Source organism: Pungitius pungitius, chromosome 11 (genome assembly GCF_949316345.1).
Source record: "Pungitius pungitius chromosome 11, fPunPun2.1, whole genome shotgun sequence".
NCBI classification, from domain to species: Eukaryota; Metazoa; Chordata; class Actinopteri; order Perciformes; family Gasterosteidae; genus Pungitius; species Pungitius pungitius.
Genome location: NC_084910.1, coordinates 10,699,971 through 10,717,173, shown reverse-complemented (window position 1 = coordinate 10,717,173; position 17,203 = coordinate 10,699,971). Strand labels below are relative to the sequence as shown.

The 17,203-nt window shown below is 40.7% G+C and overlaps 2 protein-coding genes across 13 annotated transcripts in view; one reads left to right on the top strand and one right to left on the bottom strand.

Moving 5' to 3' along the window:
- The window catches only part of LOC119197487 (myelin-associated glycoprotein-like), a 54,325-nt gene that overhangs the window by 23,529 nt on the left and 13,593 nt on the right, over window positions 1-17,203 (top strand). Inside the window, exons 1-2 of one of the 10 annotated variants that reach the window (XM_037453844.2) lie at window positions 10,838-11,389; window positions 12,450-12,513. The exons of 5 other annotated variants lie outside the window; for them this stretch is intronic. The gene's annotated coding sequence lies outside the window, so the exon portion shown is untranslated. Of the gene's footprint in view, window positions 1-9,209; window positions 9,318-10,004; window positions 10,120-10,837; window positions 11,390-12,314; window positions 12,514-17,203 lie in introns of those variants that run through there. 4 more of the 10 variants (XM_037453839.2, XM_037453841.2, XM_037453838.2 and 1 more) reach the window with 4 other exon arrangements.
- Window positions 3,227-9,121, bottom strand: LOC119197482 (sialic acid-binding Ig-like lectin 10). 3 transcript variants are annotated; one of them, XM_062565739.1, is made up of 9 exons: window positions 9,091-9,121; window positions 8,862-8,972; window positions 6,226-6,585; window positions 5,581-5,832; window positions 5,218-5,478; window positions 5,031-5,121; window positions 4,650-4,742; window positions 4,457-4,529; window positions 3,229-4,385 (listed from the first exon to the last, which is right to left on the bottom strand). In XM_062565739.1, exons 3-9 carry the CDS (start codon window positions 6,449-6,451, stop codon window positions 4,350-4,352), a joined length of 1,032 nt encoding a protein of 343 aa, XP_062421723.1. In that variant the 5' UTR covers window positions 6,452-6,585; window positions 8,862-8,972; window positions 9,091-9,121; the 3' UTR covers window positions 3,229-4,349. The 3 variants fall into 3 exon arrangements, with proteins under 3 accessions (XP_037309727.2, XP_062421723.1, XP_062421724.1); XM_037453830.2 differs by lacking the exons at window positions 8,862-8,972; window positions 9,091-9,121 and adding an exon at window positions 6,799-8,854 and having other exon boundaries at window positions 3,227-4,385; XM_062565740.1 differs by lacking the exon at window positions 9,091-9,121 and having other exon boundaries at window positions 8,742-8,883.

Genomic DNA, 17,203 nt, shown 5'->3' with positions numbered 1-17,203 from the left:
TGTTTACACAAAAGAGGCTACAGAGACAGGGAAAGTAATAGTGGTTATCTGGGTGGATGATCTGATCATCGCAGCCAGCAACACCCAGGGTTTGGAGAGGGTGAAAAACATGCTTTCTTCCAGATTTAAGATGAAGGACCTAGGTAGGTTGAAGCATTTTCTAGGCATGGACTTCAGCCAGTCTGACGGCTGGGTAAAAGTGTCACAAAAGAGGCTCGTGGAAAAAATACTGGGACGTTTCGACATGCAGGAGTGTAGGGTTAGAGAAACCCCATGTGAACCAAAGTTAGAGTACTCTGAGGATGCGCCTAAAATCTCTGATGTGAAGAAGTACAGGGAGGCTGTCGGCAGCCTCATTTACCTGACAACCTGTACACGCCCAGACATATGTTTCGTAGTGAGTAAGTTATCACAACATTTTGCTGACCCTACAGAGGAAAATTGGGTCACGGTGAAACATGTTTTGCGATACCTCAGGGGTACTGCAGACAAACAGCTCTGCTTCACAAAAAGTCAAGAACGGCTAGGCATACGAGCCTATAGCGACGCAGACTGGGCTGCGGACGTTAGTGACAGACGCAGTACCACCGGGTATTGTGTGAGTATGGGTAAAGATAGTTCTCTGGTCTCTTGGAAAACCAAGAAGCAACCCACAGTAGCACTATCCACATGTGAAGCCGAGTACATGGCTCTAGCTCTGACAATACAGGAGTGTATTCATTTGGAGCAACTACTGGGAGGGATGGATTCCTATGTGTATGAGAAAACGGTCATCTACGAGGATAACCAGGGGACAATTGCACTTGTTAGGAATCCTGTGTGTAGACAACGGGTTAAGCATGTGGACATAAAATACCATTTCATCAGGTCTACCATAAGGGAGGACAAGATGTCCCTTGTCTACTGTCCCACAGACGACATGGTCGCAGACATTATGACTAAGCCCGCCTCCAAACTTAAGCTAAGAAAATTTGGGGGGATCATGTTTGGTGTGTAAAATGTTGATGTGTGACTATGCCATGTTTTTGTTCTGTTTGTTTATTTGGTCATGCACGTGTTGCACAGTATACATGTCATTCATAAGTGGGAGTGTTAAGAGTGTATGTATGCATGTAACTGTAACTGAAGTCACGTGATATTGATAGCACCATGTTCCATGTAAGGGCAATGTTCCCGCCCCTTTCTCTCTCTTGACCGGTCTCCCCCGAGAGCGGGCAGTTTAGCATGTTTTGCCGATAATAAACAATGCCAAGAGTTAAATGGCTGAAGAGATAAACGCCTGGACGTCCGTTCATCCTCTGGTCATATTATTCCGCTGCCAAGGTAGGCCAAAGGAGTAAGCCTACCTGCTAACAAAAACATAATACAACAGGCATTAAAATGCGGACACCGGGATTTCAACACCCGAACGCAGCAGCAGGCAATGTCCGTAAAAAGTGTGGGTTTTATCCCCCCACAAAGCAGCAGCAGTCCAATACGGTTCCGGGTAGTCGGGACCTCAGCGTGGCATAGCTCCGGGACAAAATGAGCAAACACGCAGTCCGACCTGTCAGCGCCTGCACGTAAACGCAAGTTTATTACGGTGCAGACTAGATCGCAGACGCGCAATAGACTGCAACATATCTGCACGGTGGAACAATTTGCGCAACCCTGCAGAGAGTGCCGAGCGGCTGCCGAACCTGCAGCCAGGTAAACCCGGAAGGGGGAGGTGCGTACCAGCTGTCAGAGAGCGAGCAGATCTACAGGTCCCTCCTTATATAATAAATTAAGGGGGACAATAATGCGAGTGGGCAGAGCCACTGGAAAAGCAGTCATCCTGCTACATCAAGAACATCACAGTGTCCTCAAGATTAATGTGACCTTTGACTTTGGTGATGATAGAGGAGCTTACTCAAATGTGCGACTAAAGAGGATACTCATTTCAAAAGTTGTCTCTCTGCCACTGGAGACAACCTGTCCAAACATTCCTTTCTTCTACAAAATGACATTCCAGTGCCACTTTACTGCAAACGTATCTACATATTGAGGGACATGTCTATGCTCCTCACTGTGTTGGCGAGTCGGAATCGGGGCTGTCGTCGCAGACGTCCACAGCGGTGTTGGTCCCTCCGGATCCGCGAACTGATAGTTGAAAGAGTGGCCGTGTTGGATACTCTCTCCCTCTCGGACAGTTCCGGATCTCCCAAGCTAAAGCCTGGCTCAATCCGCTATTTCCGCGGCGGTCATATAAACGGCGCGGATCTCTATCCGAGTTCCGTCAAACAAAACAAAACAAACGTAGCGCCCAACGTGCAGATATTGCTGTCTTTTCTATTTGAGAGTCACTCGCCGTTCCGCTCGTGAATTCCTCTACTATCTCCCTTCACGCTGTTTTGTTATTGTCCGTCATCCATCCTCGTTTTTTTTCTTCTTCTCTCCTCTTTTTTTTGTTCCTCCCCCTCTTCCGGCCCCGCTCCATCTCACCTCCCGCCCTCAAGTCTGATTGGAGTACTATCCCTTCAATTAATACAATGTTTAAACATGCCAACGTTAACTACACTTTATTAACAACAACAAACACACAAATAAAATACAGTCATTTCGAGATACAACCCAATTTGCCATAGGGCTACATATTCATAATATATTTTACAAGAACAATATGTTTTAGTTTTACTTTTACTCCATGAACCCATCACAAGAGATAGGTTGGTTAATTTCTGCAGTTTTAGAGGCTAATTTACTGGACAGAGGCTGGTTGTGTGGAACATTATAAACAAACTGTCTACACGGTTCATAAATTAGACCATGTAATAAAATGCATTTAGTGTACACCAGTACATATGATTGTGAAACTATGCAATCAATAAAGAAATGAGAATAGTGTAATACTGCTGTCATTTTGAAACTGAATAATTCGATCGGCGTTGGTGGCGCATGGAATAGTGTGATGCGCTGGGAGCTGACAGGTTAGTGGTTTGAATCCCAGCTGCCCCATTTGTCGTGTCAAAGTGTCCTTGAGCAAGACAACCAACCCCTAATTGCTCCCCAGGGAAAATCTAACACATGGGTTATAATGCAATGTAAGTTGCTTTGGATAAAAGCGTCAGCTAAAGGACATGTGATGTATGATTGGATTCAATGTAATCAACTGAAATGTATGTAATACTTGATGCAACCATTCATAAAGAGACACAGAGATCCTCCTTGTGGCAAAGAGTTGCTACTGATTTACTGACGACCACCACAGACTTACCATTACATGGCACTGCCACAAGGAGGATCTCTTCTTCATATTTTGGTGTTATGGCAGTTGGCATCCATCTTCTTTGTGCATTAAGGCCAAAGGATGATCTTGGCCCTGCTGCACTTATATCGACCGAGAAACATTTGAAATCAGAGTTACAACAAACGCACCATTCGGTGTAAAACCTCATTGCACCACAATACTGTGTGAAAACCTCTAATGCACCACACGTTGTTATAGGTCCAGCGGTGTGGACACTGTCTTTTACTGATCTGTATGAATACCTATAGGCATCCATTGTGCAGGATTCGTTGGGGGAAGCATGAGACAGTCACTTTGTGGCAGACATTGAACTAAGAGCCTAAGGGCCATTGTCCACCTACTGGATCACGTGACACCCAAGCTTATTTCAATAGGATTCATTGTGTCATTAAAATGAAATGCCATTAGATAAAAAGTGTTTGATTTTGTGAAAGCAGAAGGGATGGAGAAAGGTGTCACCATTGAATTTCAGTATAAATACATAAGAACCAACACAGTTTTGTAAACACAAAAATTGTAAGCATTTTGCAATACAAAGAACTTCCTTTTATTATTTGTTCAAATATTTTAAATTACATTAAATCATACAATGTTTCAGGGAGGTTTAACTTTCAAGGGATTAAAGAAAAAATATCAACAGGCAATATTTATAGTATACTTCACCATGTGTTAACTGTTAATCGATCTATTTTTCTTTACTTGAATGTATACATATTCGCTATATAAGAGCATTTTTCCAGATTCTTTGCTGTTAATGTTCTTAGAAGTCATCTTATCAGAAACCGTTTCTATAAAAGTGGAAGTTCAAAAGATGCAGAACATGTTTTTCTGGGTGACTGCTACTGTTTAATAGACAGGCGTTTTCACACAGTTGTTTTATGGAGATTTGTATCAACACAAATATGCTATTGATGTTAAAACAAGCTGTCAGGGAGAAGTTGTATTTTAAATGAACAACAACAACATGAATAGTTTGTGAGTTACAGAGAGAAAAATCTCACTTGGCTTACAAACAGAAGAGGGTTATAATGTGTTGACAGCTTCCCAGACTGCAACTGTTCCTCCAACCAATTCAATAAAGTTACACATTTGCGTAGATTTTGTCATCGCAGTCAGTCTGTGGGACACAAAATAACTGTCACTCTTTCAAAGACATAATTAACGAACAAATAAAAAAACATAACATACCTCCATGTTGCCATAGACACGATCGTTGTCAAAAATGTCAGCAGAATGTACATCTTCACAACTCTTCTCTTTTCTGAGGTGAGGAGAAAGAAAACAGACAAGTTTTTCATTAAGGATTATTCAAGGGTATCTTTGTTGTGTCATTTTACATTATTAGCATTGTCTTGTTCAAACTAAGGTGAATGATTGAAACCTTTTAGTAGCAGAGCAGTGAGGGAGCGCCATGTCTTTGTCCGTCTTCTCAGGGTTAATGTGACCAGTTTGTGCATTTGCAGATTTCCCCTTGCTGGGAGAATAAGGGTTTTCATTTGGGAACAGTCATATGAAACCATTTAAACACTTAGCACCCAAATGGTCAAAAAGACGAGCTTCGAATATAATAACACACATTAGCTTTTCAAATTTGAATTCTATAGTTTCAAAGTATACTAGAGTTTGCTTGCTAGGAGAATAAGGGATTTTAATTAAGAAACAGTCAAATTAAACTATTACTAGTTTCAAAATAAACCAGAGAGGAAAAGGGAAGGAACAGAAATGCAAAATCATTTTTCTACTTAGTTTCATTCAAACTTACCACTTTTTAAAAACGCTGACAATTATTAAAACCGTCACCAAAATCCCGGCTGCTCCAGAAGCAACGACAATATAAAGATTCTGCATCGTATCTGTCCAAACAGAGAGCAAGTGGAGACATTTTTCTCTTCATCATGTCTTGAGGTGCGTGTCATGCACTTCTATAAATACACACAAATCTTCCTTACTGTTAACAGGTAAAGAGAGTGTTAGGTTTGCATTTCCAAGCGTGTTGTTGGCCACACAGTGAACAACCCGAGACGATCCAAACTCTGCATGCAGAGTTCCGATGGTGATGGTGCCACGTTGTTCTACCTTCACTCCTGGCAGGACTCTGTCAGAAAGCACAAAATGGATCAAACTGACGGGCTGGGACTCTGCAATGCACACGCACTTCACCAGATCTGCCTCTGAAGAGCAGGAGGAGGCAGTCTTGATCTCAGGCATATCTGTAGGAAGAAAATATCATTTTGTGAAGCATTTATATACTTACATATCTATATATTAAAGAAAAATCCTTCATCATTGCATTGTTTTGATTGTTTACTCACACAACACATTGAGCCGCACAGGGTTGGATTTGCCTTGTCCTATTTCATTGATGGCAGTACAGAACAGGGCTCCTGTGTGTCTGGAGACGTTTGGCAGCATGTAGACATTTCCTTGATGCAGTTTAGCACCGGTTTCATCACTCCACTGATAGCTGCTGGCAGGAGGGTGAGCATCACAAGAGCAGCTCAGTCGCACAGCTTCTCCCTCTGTTACATCTGACTTGTGTTCAATGTTCACATTCACTGGGGCATCTGCATGGAAATATACAATGAACGGTTAATAATACCATGATGTAGTACATTCGGCGGTCTAAAAAGTAATGTCAAGGCTCAGCTCTTGTTAACGCAAACAATCGGAATAATACGGGTCTACAGTGGTGCCCTGAGGTGCATGTATCAGAAAAAATATTGTTTTGACAGATGACCAACCAATTCCGAGAGTACGAATGAGCGGTTGGGAATCGGATTTCTTTAGAATTGGAAGCTAAATGAACACTTTAACGAGCAGAGTGGTATCGTACAAGGAAACGAGGAAAGAAATCAATGAATGCTGATGCACCGCGATAATTACACAGACTTCTTTCAAAATACTGGAATCATCTTTACTGTTACTTAAGTGTGGTGAAAAATGATTTCATTACTTACTAATCATTTCAATGGATGTCTCATCTTTGTAGGAATACTTGTCGTAGCCTTCCATTTCAATCCTGAAAAAAAAAGGCCCTCCGTCACATGGTTTAAGGGGATCAATCTTTAGAGAACAGTTCTTCTGTCTGACGTCTCCCAGCAGCTCTGTTCGACCCTGATAATCCTTCATCATTTTTGACTTGTCTGGGTGGTAGATGAACTTATCTGGCGGCCTGGCCCACATCCCCACGATTGCAGTGATCTCTTTTCCTGGATCTGGGTAATTGAACGAGCAGGGGATGACCACACTGGATCCAAGGAGACCTTTAACTGAAGATGGCACCTTTATTGTCCAGGATGAAGCTTCAGTTTGAGTAACTGTAGCAGACAAAAAAGCAATAAAAATGAACAGAGATGAAGCACAGAAGAGAAGGACTTACATGAAAAAGGCAAATCTATCTGAAAATCCAAATCTTGACCCGAGCAAAATATTAAGACATAAAAAAATACTATGCTGACTTTTAAACTGCACTTTAAATGAGCAGCAAGATATGGCAGCTGGCTTTACAGTGTTAAGAATATTCCATATACCTCTAAAGCAAAGGATCAAAAAAAGCATCGGCCACTTGACAGAATCCATCTCGCTGTCTGTGGGTCTGAGCTGTGGATGTTATGACACATATTTTTAAGCCTGTCAGGGGACATATTCACTTCCCTTTTGGGGTAACTTTTTCAGTTTCCACTCCTCTTTTAATACATCACACACGACACTACTGACAAATTCAGATTTTTGTTCATATTTTTAAGTTGGGGTTAGAAAAATTCTCACACGACTCAACGCGTGTAAAATCAAACCATTTAATGTTTGCAAACAGGAGACAGTTGACACACATACAAGTCATGCGCCAAGCCTACTCAAAGGGTTTCATCTTTGGAGCAGGAACATATAGTTAAACGTGCTAAAAAGGGTGGGGAACTTCGGCAAAACCCAAGTGCTGGATTGCCTTTGATTATAAAGATTATAAACATCGAACCACAAAACATCTTGATCATCAGATGACCCATAACACCATGTGCATCTATGTGAAAAAGCACAGACTCTCTGTCGTACTAAAGTGGAACATTATTGTAGTTTATCCAACAGTTGGTCTTCTGCTCTTAACTAAGCTTATATTAAAGCAATAATGTAACAGTTCGAGGATGAAGTTAGGCAACCCTTGAACAGTTACTTTAATGAATATAAAGTACAACCTCAAGTACCTTATCGCTTTCATAACACGTTTACCAGAGATATTATAAATAGTAAGTAAATGGCTGCCTTTCAGCACAAAAAGTTGTAGGCACCAGATGTTTTGAATCACATTTCATCAGTGTAGAGGAAAAATGGTCTTCGTACGTGCACGTAAACAGCATTGGGTCCCCCACCATCTCATTCATTCACATCCCTCATGACGTCCACCTTAATTAATGAATTCTTGCGAAAGCTCGCATTGCCTCAAAACGATCATTTGGGATTTCCGGGGGGTTTCCGGCGATCGCCACCGAGCTAAACGGTCTGTTCACAGCATTTAGTACTGAAAAGAAAACTTCATTTATTAATTATCTGTGAATATATTTTTGATTACATCGGATCATACAATATTATGAGTTTTAACATTCAAGGAATTAAAGAAAGAAAATCAACAGGCAATATGCATAGTCCTTCACCATGTCTTTACTGTTAGAAATCTATTTTTCTTTATCTGAAAGGAAATTAAAAAAGCAAAATAAAAAGCAGTTTTTAAAATTCTATTCTGTTAAAGTTTTTTAACGTCATCTTATCTGAAAGCATTTCTATAAAAGAGGAAGTTCAAAAGATGGAGAACTTGTGCAGCACATGCCATTTTTGGTGACTGATACTGTAGAACAGTTGCGTTTTCTCACCTAATTTGGCAGTTGCTTTATGGAGATTTGGATCAACACATGTATGTTACTGATGGTAAAAGAAGCTGTCAGGGAGAAGTTTTTTTTAATGAACAACTTAAAAAACAAGATAAATAGTTACCCGGACCCTGGACAAAACCTGTTTGTGCCCCTTCCAACTGGCAGAAGGCTGAGGTCCATCAGGACTAAGACCTCCCGCCACATTAACAGTTTCTTCCCTTCGGCAGTCGGGCTCATCAACAGAGCTCGGTCCCCCCCATGACTGATTCTCACTCTCTACATGCACATACACTTTGTCACTTTCACTTGTCACTTTCTGTTAGCTGGTTCACTGTATCTTTATTATTATCTATTTCTTAACTTACTAACCCATAGCTTTAGCTTACTAACCCATAGCATTTATTTCATTATATTTTTTATCTCATTCCTGCACTACGTTGTCAGTTGACCATTGTCGTACTGTCTGCCGTCATGCACCAACCGCCAAGTCAAATTCCATGTCTGACATATTCTGGCAATAAACATTTCCTAATTCCTGATTCCAGAATGGAAAGGGTGATATTAAGGTCATAGGAATTATAGAGCCTGTTGCTTCCTTCCCTCCTTTGTACCTCAATGTGCAGTTCACAGCCTCGCTGAAGTCAGTGGGTTGAAGGGGAACGCTCAACTTAGGAAACCGTCTCCCATTGCCAGTATTCAGCCAAGTTGTTTGTTAGATCACTCTCACTCACCATGGCTCCAGTAGAGTTGGGGCTGGAATTCTTGGGCGGGAGTGAGTCACAGAGCAAAAGAAAGTGAATTCCTTTCCCATGCTCTCAGACAGAGATGTAGGCTGTGGTTTCCTGTAGAGTAGAATATCAACATTATATCATAATAATCATAGTAATTCAAATATGTACAAAGAATCTTAGTGTGTTTCCTTTGAAATGATTGATCATTAAAGTAATCTATAATACTCACCTATAATGTCAAGGTATAGTGGATCATTTTCGTTAGGTGAAGGTCCTGTAATGTGGCATTTCAACCCTAAAGTAGAAAGGGCCAGTCTCGTGTAGTCTTGACACCATCCAGCAGCGTGGCGCAGTTGTGTGATTGCAGGTGTTCCTGTGTTATATTCCTCCGGCAGTTGCCATTTGGGGACTCCGTTGGCAGTGTCAACTGATTCAGGGAGAGTTTAAGATGTTAAGGTAAATGAATCATCTCCATCAGAAGGGTTGTGAGTAAGTCTTCTAAATTCTCTCCTGGGGGTTTAATTGATTGTAGTGAGCCAGAGGCTGTTTTGATTTGTCCTGGGTGAAGGGCACATTTTTTTTTAGCTTTGGCAATATAATGGTAGACACAAATTCAGTCCTCGGACTCTGGTATGGATTCATGTAAAACTGTTTGAACATGTTGTTGATTTCTGTTTGGATTGCATTATTTGTCCTCGAGCTTTCCTCTGTTCTCAGTTGCCAGGACAGAATTTTATGAGCTTTCTCTCTCAATTCATAATAGTTTTGTTTGGTTCTTAAAATGTTTTTCTTAACTTTATGGGTATGTAATGTGTTATATTTGTTAACCAAGCGTTGGTAAAGTTCTTTAGACTCAGATTGTTGAAAGTCTTTTTGCACTTTCATAATAATATCTCCTTCCAGCTTGTTTGTCTCCGTCGTATATTTGAACATTTGTTATACCCTTTGTATAAGATATTATGTGCCCTCTTAGTGTGTGTCCCATAAACTGAAACTAAAAGTAACAAAACTGGGGAGGGCCCGCAGTTTGTCTCACAAAATAACTTTTAACACACTCTTCTGAAAGAATTCTTATAATAATTATTTCTATTCTAGTTCTAATTAAATTAGAACTTCAACAGGGCTAAATCTACCAGGACAGAGTTTTAACCTTAGATTGCTTCCAAGAGTCACGTGAGTATTAAAGCTAAAGTGTCTGGTTCCGGTCCAGCTGTTGGTTCCGTCTGTCTGGTCCATTCCTTTTCACCGGAGGAGTCAGGTAGGAATTCCGTCGCTTCTTTTGGTGTTTTGAAAGATGCTCTCTTCCCATCGGGAAGCGTGATCCTCAATGTTAAAGGATGAAACCGGACAAACTGGATCTCCTCGGATCCAAGTTCGCGCTTAACTTGGTCGAACTCCTTTTTTTGGGGAGTTTCATCAAGCAGATCAGGAGACCGCTGTTGTCTTTGAAACTGTGGGAGGCGATACGCAGTATTTATAACGTGATATTGTTGCGTCGGCTGTAGTTTCTCAATAAAAAGTCATTTTCTTTACTTAGCTTTTGGATGCCAGAGTCTATGGTCCTCCTCTTCGGTCCAGCATTATTTGCAATACAGAGATTCCATTTTATTTCTGCAATTTTAGAGGATAATATACTGGACGGAGTTTGGTTGGTTGTGTGGAACATTGTAAACAAACTGACTTCCCGATTCATAAATTAGACCATTCAATAAAATGCATTTAGTGTACACCACTATACAAATGTGTTTCTGAAACTATGTAATCAATAAAGAAATGAGAATAGGGTAATACCGCAGTGATTTTGAAACTATAGAATAATACTGATGCACAGCTACACTGTAAGACCGTGATGTAAATTTACAGTGAAAATCCAACAGTTACTTACTGTATTGTGCGATTACAGTATACTGCTGCAAAAGCAAGGCATTCTGGGAGTTTTAACACTTGCTTCCATCATCCTAACAGCCAAGTGTTTCTTTTCACAGTAATTTACTGAGTACTGGTAATCTGAGGAAAGTAACATGTATTTATTTTGAAGCTTTAATCATTTGAATTATAATATATTACATGTCATGTTATTTAGCTGACGCTTTTATACAAATCGATTTACCTTGCATTTTTAACCAATGTTTTTATTCATTTTATTTTTTAAACCATTCCACTCCGTGGGAGTGGTGTGCAGCTGAAGGGTTTCCCGGGGCACCCTCTCTACTCCACGCCACCGTTGCCATAATATAATTAACATAATATGGTAATATAATAGTTAACAATAATATACTATTTCCTCTGTTAATACTTCAATTCAATTTGTTTTAGTTAGGTTATTTAAGTCGCGCTATTTTTATTCTTTGAGTTTTCTCCGTTGCGCCGAGTACGTGGTTTGAACTTCTTCCTACTTCCGGTTCCAGTGAAAGTGAAGAAGACACAAAGCAACCCTCGCGCGAGCGAACTTTCCCCGCGACGGGTTGATTTGCGCATGCGCATAGACGTCATTTACACTCGGTTGAATGATTCGCCTTCAGCTCATGGTAAGTCGTCTTTCAATTTAAGTTTTTTATCACATTTGATGGCATTTAGCACTTGTTTCTCCATGCGGTTGGCATGCAAGTTAGCTAACGTTAGCTAAACTGTTCTTAGCATAGTTATCATCTAAATACTGAATGCAATTAACTTAGTAACGTAACTTAAATTATAACAAGTGAGACAAGTAGTCAAGTGTGTTTTTCTGTTGTTTAGTTGTCAATTTTGCAGCCATGGATGTGGTACTAAATATGCCTTTGAAACTGTGAAACTATGAAACTTCACAAAAATACCCATCACATCAGATTCCTGTGCTTTCAATAGTTGTAATAGTAGTTTGGGCTTTAAAATGTCATTTATATGGAGATCATCCAGGTCCACGGGAGTCCAAATTGAATGAAGGATGTACCGGCATAAGGACATTCACATTAGATGTTTAATTGTGACACTTTGATTTCTGTACCGGCAAGTGTGACAGTTTGTCAGTTGTTTATTTTCTCACTTGAAGATTCACATTAAACAGGGAAGACCAGTCGTACATTGTGCAGTTGATAATAGTTTAACCCCAACAACGTCCGATAGAGGTAATGCTACTGGAGAAAATACTGTTGAGCAAGCAGGGTGCTCTCATGAAGAAGCAGAGGCTTCCAATGTTAATGATGACATAGCAGGAGACCAGGAAGAGTGTCTGGGATCACACAACATCGCTGGTTTCATTGATGTGAACTAGTTTTTTTTCATGTTTGTAATCCTGGTTTAACGCCCTGCCTCGGCCATGATCTTTTTGAAGGCATTGTATCGTATGACCTGGCATTGTATATCAGCCATCTCATTGAACAGAAGGAGTTGATATACATGCAAATGTATCTACGCATAAATCACTTAACGATATCTTGGCAATGATGCCAATAAGAAACCATGTGTTGTTAATCCTGGAAGTGAAAAGTTAAGAGGACATGCTGTCCAGAATTGGAAAAGCATGATTATGCCAACAATATGAGATTGCTATTAACAATGGTTTAGAAGTGCTGTGACTGGTGTTTATTTCTTTTTGTTTTACCTCGCCAGAAGCTGGAATTAACCCAGAGAGAGGTACAAAGGCACAAAAAGGAAAGGTGACCAGCAAAAGGAGGTAAAATGGTCCAAAAAAACCTGACATCCCGGAATCCCCATTCCTATTGTATGACTACCCTGTCATACAAAAATGTCATATTTCAGTCATTCACTCACTGACCACCCAACTCATTCATGTTGCTTTTTGTATTCATATGGGGTATTTTCGATTTAACTCTCTCTACAATTTCCAAACAGGCATTTGTATTGTTTTGCTTATTATTGAAGTTGGCTAATTGATCAACACACAATTTTGTTTTACAGCATGGATTCGTCAAGTAAAAAACCCTTGTGTATTGGGAGACTCTTCTTTTGAAACTGATTAGTAACTTGGTGGCGGGCGCGGTTTTCGGCTCGGCTGCAGGGGGGAGAGAGGGGGAGTGGCTCGGGGAACAGTGCCAGGTGGGAGCGTTTGACAATCAGCTGGCGGTGATGGACGTGTGTGTGTGTGTGCTCTCCCCCCTTTAAAAACGCAGTAAGGAGAGCAAGCGAGAGGAACGGCAGAACGAGCGAGCTGGACGCCGGCGCGTTTTACCGATCAAGACGAACAAAATAAAACATTGGAAATCACCACCCTGGTGTCGAGTGCCTTTGTCCGGAGCCGTATAGACCCACACCGTACAGCAACGTTATTTGTTACGTTTTGTTAAGTACAAATGTCAGCCCATCACTTACTTGGATAAACACACTCTCACACACGCAACTTATCCATCCCATTTTGACTTGAATATATTATTTTGGTTTGAATATTTGAATTTGTTATTATAATGTTTGCTCAAACTTATACTATTCTAATAAACGAGAAAGTTGTTATATCCTATTATTTGTCAATGTTCATTTTAGAGATGCTTCTACTACATTTAATGTTTTGGGGTATAGAGCTGCCAGTGAAATAGTTGGATTTTTTGAATTAGTTTAGCAATTTAACTTACATTTTGATCAATCAAGTTACTGTACATTTACATTTACAATAACATACTGTATTTCTTTCACAGTAGGGGCTGTAAATTTGACAGTATTTTACAGTAAAGTACCATATAATTGCAATACAGTAAGTTGCTGTATTCCCTTGATACAGCACAGGTACTGTAAATCGTACAGTAACTTACTGGCAGCAGTTTCACCTGTAAGTTACTGTAATTTTACACTGAAAGGTTTTACAGTAACTTACTGGCAGCAGTTTCACCTGTAAGTTACTGTAATTTTACACTGCAAAGTTTTACAGTGTATGGTTGGATTCAATATGATGTAATCAACTTAAATGCAATTATATAATAATCAGGAAGCAGGAAACGTTTATTGCCATTGTAGCATCCCTTCAACCTTGAATAAACAGACTTGGGAGTGTTTCCTGACGGGTGTACTCTATTTCGGACGAGTGTGCATAGCACCAACACCGTGAAAACTGAAAGGGGGAAATAACAAAGGCAATTTAGCCAGATACAAAATAATCCTTTGACAAATGCACTTTAGCATACATGGATAACTGCATAGCAGGCAACAGTCATATGAATTAATCTAATTATCATTTACATGAACATGGAATGAATTTACTTGAATTTAGTGTTAGCAGAGAGGGTTCGCTCAACGGTCCCGGCGTCAATACCCAATGCTAGGCCGAATATTATTAACGTACAAATAATACAAAGTGGAGCATCATGGCTGGTTGACTTGAACTGAGTCGTCTTTATTGAACGCAGGCTCACTTGACCTCTCCTAGGTCACATGTCCATTCAGTCACATGTCCATACAGGTCCACTGCTCCTCTGTCGGCATCCTATTGGCTGCCGCTAACACACAACATTGCATATGATGTATAGAAAAGTAAGTACAACAGATTGTGACAATGGAGGGCATATACTCCTATATGTTAACACCCCCACTTGCTCTCACATTAGTACATACTTTAAAAAAAAAAAAAAAAACTACATTAACGTTTTTCTGCCTTCATCATGCACATTACTTCACATACGTGGTTAATTTCCAGACATGAACTTTGCAAACTTAGTCAACTTAAACTGTGTTACAGGTTTTGTCATCACATCTGCTACCATCTCTTCTGTGGGGCAATTTCAACCTTATCATCCCATCACTCACAGTTGACCTCACAAAATGATATTTTATGTCAACATGCTTACATCTCTGTCTGTTCACAGGATTTTTTGCTAACGCTATTGCACCTTGGTTATCCTCATACACTTTAGGCGCTGGGTATTGACGTCTGTCAATGCCGTCTAGCAGCTGAACTAGGTACAATACTTCTTGTGTAGTAGACGCTAACGCCATATACTCCGCCTCGCAAGTCGACAATGCGACAGTGGGCTGCTTGTTGGTTTTCCATGAGATCAAAGGTCCATTTTCATTTAGGCTTACACAATACCCTGTGGTACTGTCCGTTGTGTCGGCTGCCCAATCTGCATCACTGTAGGCGTGTAGCTGCAGTTTTTCATTGGGGCTTTTTGTGAAGCACATTTCTTTTTCACTTGTACCTTTCAGATATCTCATTACATGTTTAACAGTAGTCCACTGCTCCTCTGTCGGTTCAGTAAAGTACTGTGACAGTTTACTCACAACAAAACTCAGGTCAGGTCTTGTGCATGTAGCCAAATAAATCAGGCTTCCATCAGCCTCTCTGTATTTTTTGACGTCACTCTTCACTTGTGCATCATTAGTGTAGTTTAACTTTTGTACGCAAGGTGTCGCCCTAGGTTTACAGTCTTGAATGTTAAACTTTTCTAGTGTGTTTTCCACATATCTCTTTTGTGACATCTTAACACATCCATCACTTTGGTCAAAAACAATACCCAGAAAATGTCTGAGTTTTCCCAAGTCTTTCATTTTGAATCGTGCTGAGAGCATCTCCTTCACAACCGTCAGTGCGTTTTCATCACGGGCACCAATGATTATGTCATCAACCCATATTAAGATGATCACCTTTTCTTTTTCTGTCTCCTTTGTGTAAACACAATGATTAGAAGGATTTTGCACAAAGTTGTTTTCACTCAAATACTCGTGCAGTAACTTGTTCCAATTTCTGCCTGATTGTTTGAGTCCATACAGCAACCTTTTCAGCTTGCATACCAACTTTGTATCTGTGCCAGATTTTACCTCATAACCTATCAAAATCCATTGGTGCATGCAGGTAGGCTGTTTTGACATCCATCTGATGTAAGATCAAGTTTTCTTGCACCGCTTTTTGCATCAAGACTCTGATACTAGTCAGGTTGGCAGTAGGAGAAAAAGTCTCCTCATAATCCACCCCTTCCCTCTGACTGTATCTCTTGGCAACATAGCATGCCTTGTACTTTTCTGACCCATCTGCATTGTTTTTAATAGCATACACCCATCTACCCCCCACTGCTTTCCTGTCCTCTGGTAAGTTTGTATGGGTAAATGTGTCATTTTCTTTTAATGATTGTAACTCCTCATCCATCGCATTAACCCATTCCTTTGATTGGGGTGAGGTTACAGCTTCTCGGAATGTTAAAGGAATGTTAGACGCTACTCTATAACAATAGTCTATGTTAGTGAGCGCTTGATCATCACTTTCTTCGTCTCCTGACACATTTTCACTCAAGTACTCTGGTTTCTTCCTCTCTCTTGAAGGGTATCTCCTTTGCTCAAGTGTCAAGTTGTGTACTTCAAGCATAGGAACTGGCACCTGGTCTTGTGTATGGGCTGGACTCACATCAGTATTTTTACTGGTATTGATAACTCTATGCTGCAGTTTAAAATCATCATTGACAGGTGTCATGTCAGTCTGTGTCTGTCTCTCCGTGTTTGTTTTGTTGATAAACTTCACCAGTCTTTGGCTTCTGCACTTTTCCAGTGTCAGGAAAATAAACCATATAGGCTGGGCTGTTCTTGTCGTAACCAACAAAAATCCCCTTTTCACACCTTGCGTCTAATTTTCTCTTGTCCTATTTGTAAGCATAACACTCTGAACCAAACTTCTGCATTCTGGACAAGTTAGGTCGTTTCCCTTTAGGGCAGTGAGTAAGGCGTCTGCTTTGTGCGGTTGTTAAAACATCTGTTCCTCACTACAGCAGCTGTCTGGACTGCGTACGTCCACAGCTCTTTTGGTAGCTTACTGTCCAATAACAAACACCTGGCCATGTCAAATAGTGTGTGCCAGTTTTGTTCAGCAGTGCCATTCGGATGTGGCGACTATGGGGCTGCGGCCTCATGCCTAATGCCATTTCTGCTGAGTAGTGCTTGGTAATGTTTCCCCGTAAACTCAGTACCGTTGTCAGACCTGATACACTTTATCTTGCCATATGGCGCTGTGTCTGCAAGAAACTTTTCTGTTGCCTGCACTGTGTCACTCTTATTTTTCAGAAAGTACACAAATACTGTGCTGGAAAAATCATCAGTAAATGATAATGCGTACCTCTACCCGTCTCTGGACACTGGGTCTATAGGTCCTGCTACATCCGTGTGCACCAGCTCTATGGGTGCTTTTGCCCTTACATCAGCCTCCCTGTTCCTAGTTTGGATAAACTTTCCCTGGGTGCAGACTTCGCAATGTAGGGCTGTGTTGGGATTTATCCAAGAGTCTGCCTGTTGTCCGACTCAGGCCCTTTTTATAATCTCCTCACGTCCTTGACGACTAGTTTGAGCTGGTTCTGGTCTCAAACGGATATTGTCCAAGATGCCCAGGAATTCCCCCCCCCCTGTACCATCCTGTGCAAAGGAGTACTGTGTCGGAT